Here is a 2084-nt window from a genome sequence, read left to right as displayed (position 1 = left end):
CATGTGGGATCCGAACCCTCGGGCGGGAGCGCCGCCGCGCTTCCCAAGCGGCGCACTGTCCAGTGCGCCACCCGGCCGGCCCCGTTTTCTTTTTTTTTTTTAAAGATGGCCGGTAAGGGGATCTTAACCCTTGACTTGGTGTTGTCAGCACCACGCTCAGCCAGTGAGCAAACCGGCCGTCCCTATATAGGATCCGAACCCATGGCCTTGGTGTTATCAGCACCACACTCTTCCGAGTGAGCCATGGGCCGGCCCACACATTAGAGTTTTAAGTTCTGATCTTTTTAACTCTTAAAAACCGTCTTTCCCATGGCCTGATACTTAACAGATTTAAGTCAAACATGTAGTGTATACATACAAACACCATCTGATTATTTTCCACTGTAATTAAGTACCATAGACACTTTATTTCTCATGAGGCTTTATTTCAGGCTCTTTGAGGGAAAGATGTTTACAGCTCTACAGTGATAGAACTTAGGCACGTTTCTTATTAATAGAAACCTGCATCTGCTAACTAGAAGAGAGACGGTATCTCCACATATCCTTAATCCCTGCAACTCTGAAAACCTAACTTTTCCATGTCCTGCTTCTTAACAGGTTTGTTCTTTTTACAGACTAAATTTTCTCCTGTAGAAATTGAAGTCATACTGCTTGGGTTCAGGTCCCAGCTCCACTACGTGCTTAATAGTTGTGTAACCTGGAAGGGTCTTAGCAGCGTTGTGTCTGTTTCCTTATCTGTAAAATGGAAATAATAATAGTATATACCTTATAGGGTTATTGGGAGGATTAAATGAATAATTCATGTTAAGTAATTAGAAGAGTGTCTGGCACGTAAATGTTTGTTGTTGTTGTCAGAGCACTTGATAAAATGGGCAGCAATTATCATAATTACTGGTTGTCATATTTAACTGCAAGTAATACAGGTGCTTATGTTGTTATTGTGTTATGAGAAAGATCACTCCCAGTTTTGGAATTCATATACAGATGGTCCATGACTTATGATGGTTCAGCTTTGTGATTTTTCTACTTTACACTGGTGCAAAAGTGATATGCATTCAGTAGAGCATCAATAAATTACATGAGACATTCAACACTTTATTATAAAATAGGCTCTGTGTTAGATGATTTTGCCTAACTATAGGTTAATGTCAGTGTTCTGAGCATGTTTAAGGTAGGCTAGGCTAAGCTGTGATGTTCGGTAAATTAGGTATATTAAATGCATTTTTTTTTCTTTTTTTTTGTCTTTTTTCGTGTCCGGCAACGGATCGCAACCCTCAGCGTCGCGCCCGCACCGGGCCGGGACCGGCAACGGGATCGCAACCCTCGGCGCTGCGCCCGCACCTCGCTCAGCCAGTGAGCGGAACCGGTCTGCATGTGGGATCTGAACCCTCGGCGGGAGCGTCGCCGCGCTCCCAAGCAGCGCACTGTAGCAGTGTGCCACCGGGCCGGCCCCATAAAATGCATTTTTGACTTACAGTATTTTCAACTTACGATGGGTTTATTGGGATCTAACCCTATCGTAAGTCAAGGAGCATCTGTACTTTTAGATACCAAATTTTCCAAACCCCTCATTTTATGGAAGAGGAAACAGATTCAGAGGGGTGGAGTAGTTTTACCTAGAGTTGTGCAGAGTCAGAGACAGCTAGTAGTTGAACTCAGATGCCCAACAGATTTGGCTAGAAGACTTTACACCAAATTGAGAACGACAGTTCATCTGAGCTCGTTCTTCGCAACAAGGAACTAGAGTCCTTGTCATGACACTCTGCTTAGCTTCCTTGTGTTCACTGAAGTTGAGTTTCATATTTTGTGAATGGAGAGTAGTACTAAAACTTGAATGATATCTCTTTCTTCTAGGTTGCCAGCATACTTTGTTGTCCCCACCCCTCTGCCTGAAGAGAATGTGCAACGCTTTCAGGGTCACGGCATACCAGTGAGTGCATCTGGAAACCCTAAGAGGCATTGTCCACCTAGCAGAATGATCCTACTTAAAGCCCTTGGCTTTGGTACTAAAGAGCTTGTCCTCAGTCCAAGAGTAATCTAGAAATATCTTAGGGACTCCCTAGAGGAGTCTCTTACACATGAGG

At 43.9% G+C, this 2084-nt stretch overlaps 1 protein-coding gene across 1 annotated transcript in view; it reads left to right on the top strand.

The window, feature by feature from the left end:
- MTMR12 (myotubularin related protein 12) overlaps window positions 1-2084 on the top strand; it is a 50326-nt gene that overhangs the window by 26048 nt on the left and 22194 nt on the right. Inside the window, exon 8 of the mRNA XM_008572760.1 lies at window positions 1855-1930. Coding sequence (XP_008570982.1) covers window positions 1855-1930 — 76 coding nt within the window. The remainder of the gene's footprint in view (window positions 1-1854; window positions 1931-2084) is intronic.

This window comes from Galeopterus variegatus, unplaced genomic scaffold, assembly GCF_000696425.1.
Source record: "Galeopterus variegatus unplaced genomic scaffold, G_variegatus-3.0.2 Scaffold830, whole genome shotgun sequence".
Lineage (NCBI taxonomy): Eukaryota > Metazoa > Chordata > Mammalia > Dermoptera > Cynocephalidae > Galeopterus > Galeopterus variegatus.
Note: the sequence above shows the minus strand (reverse complement) of the source record. Positions and strands in the feature narration are given on the sequence as shown.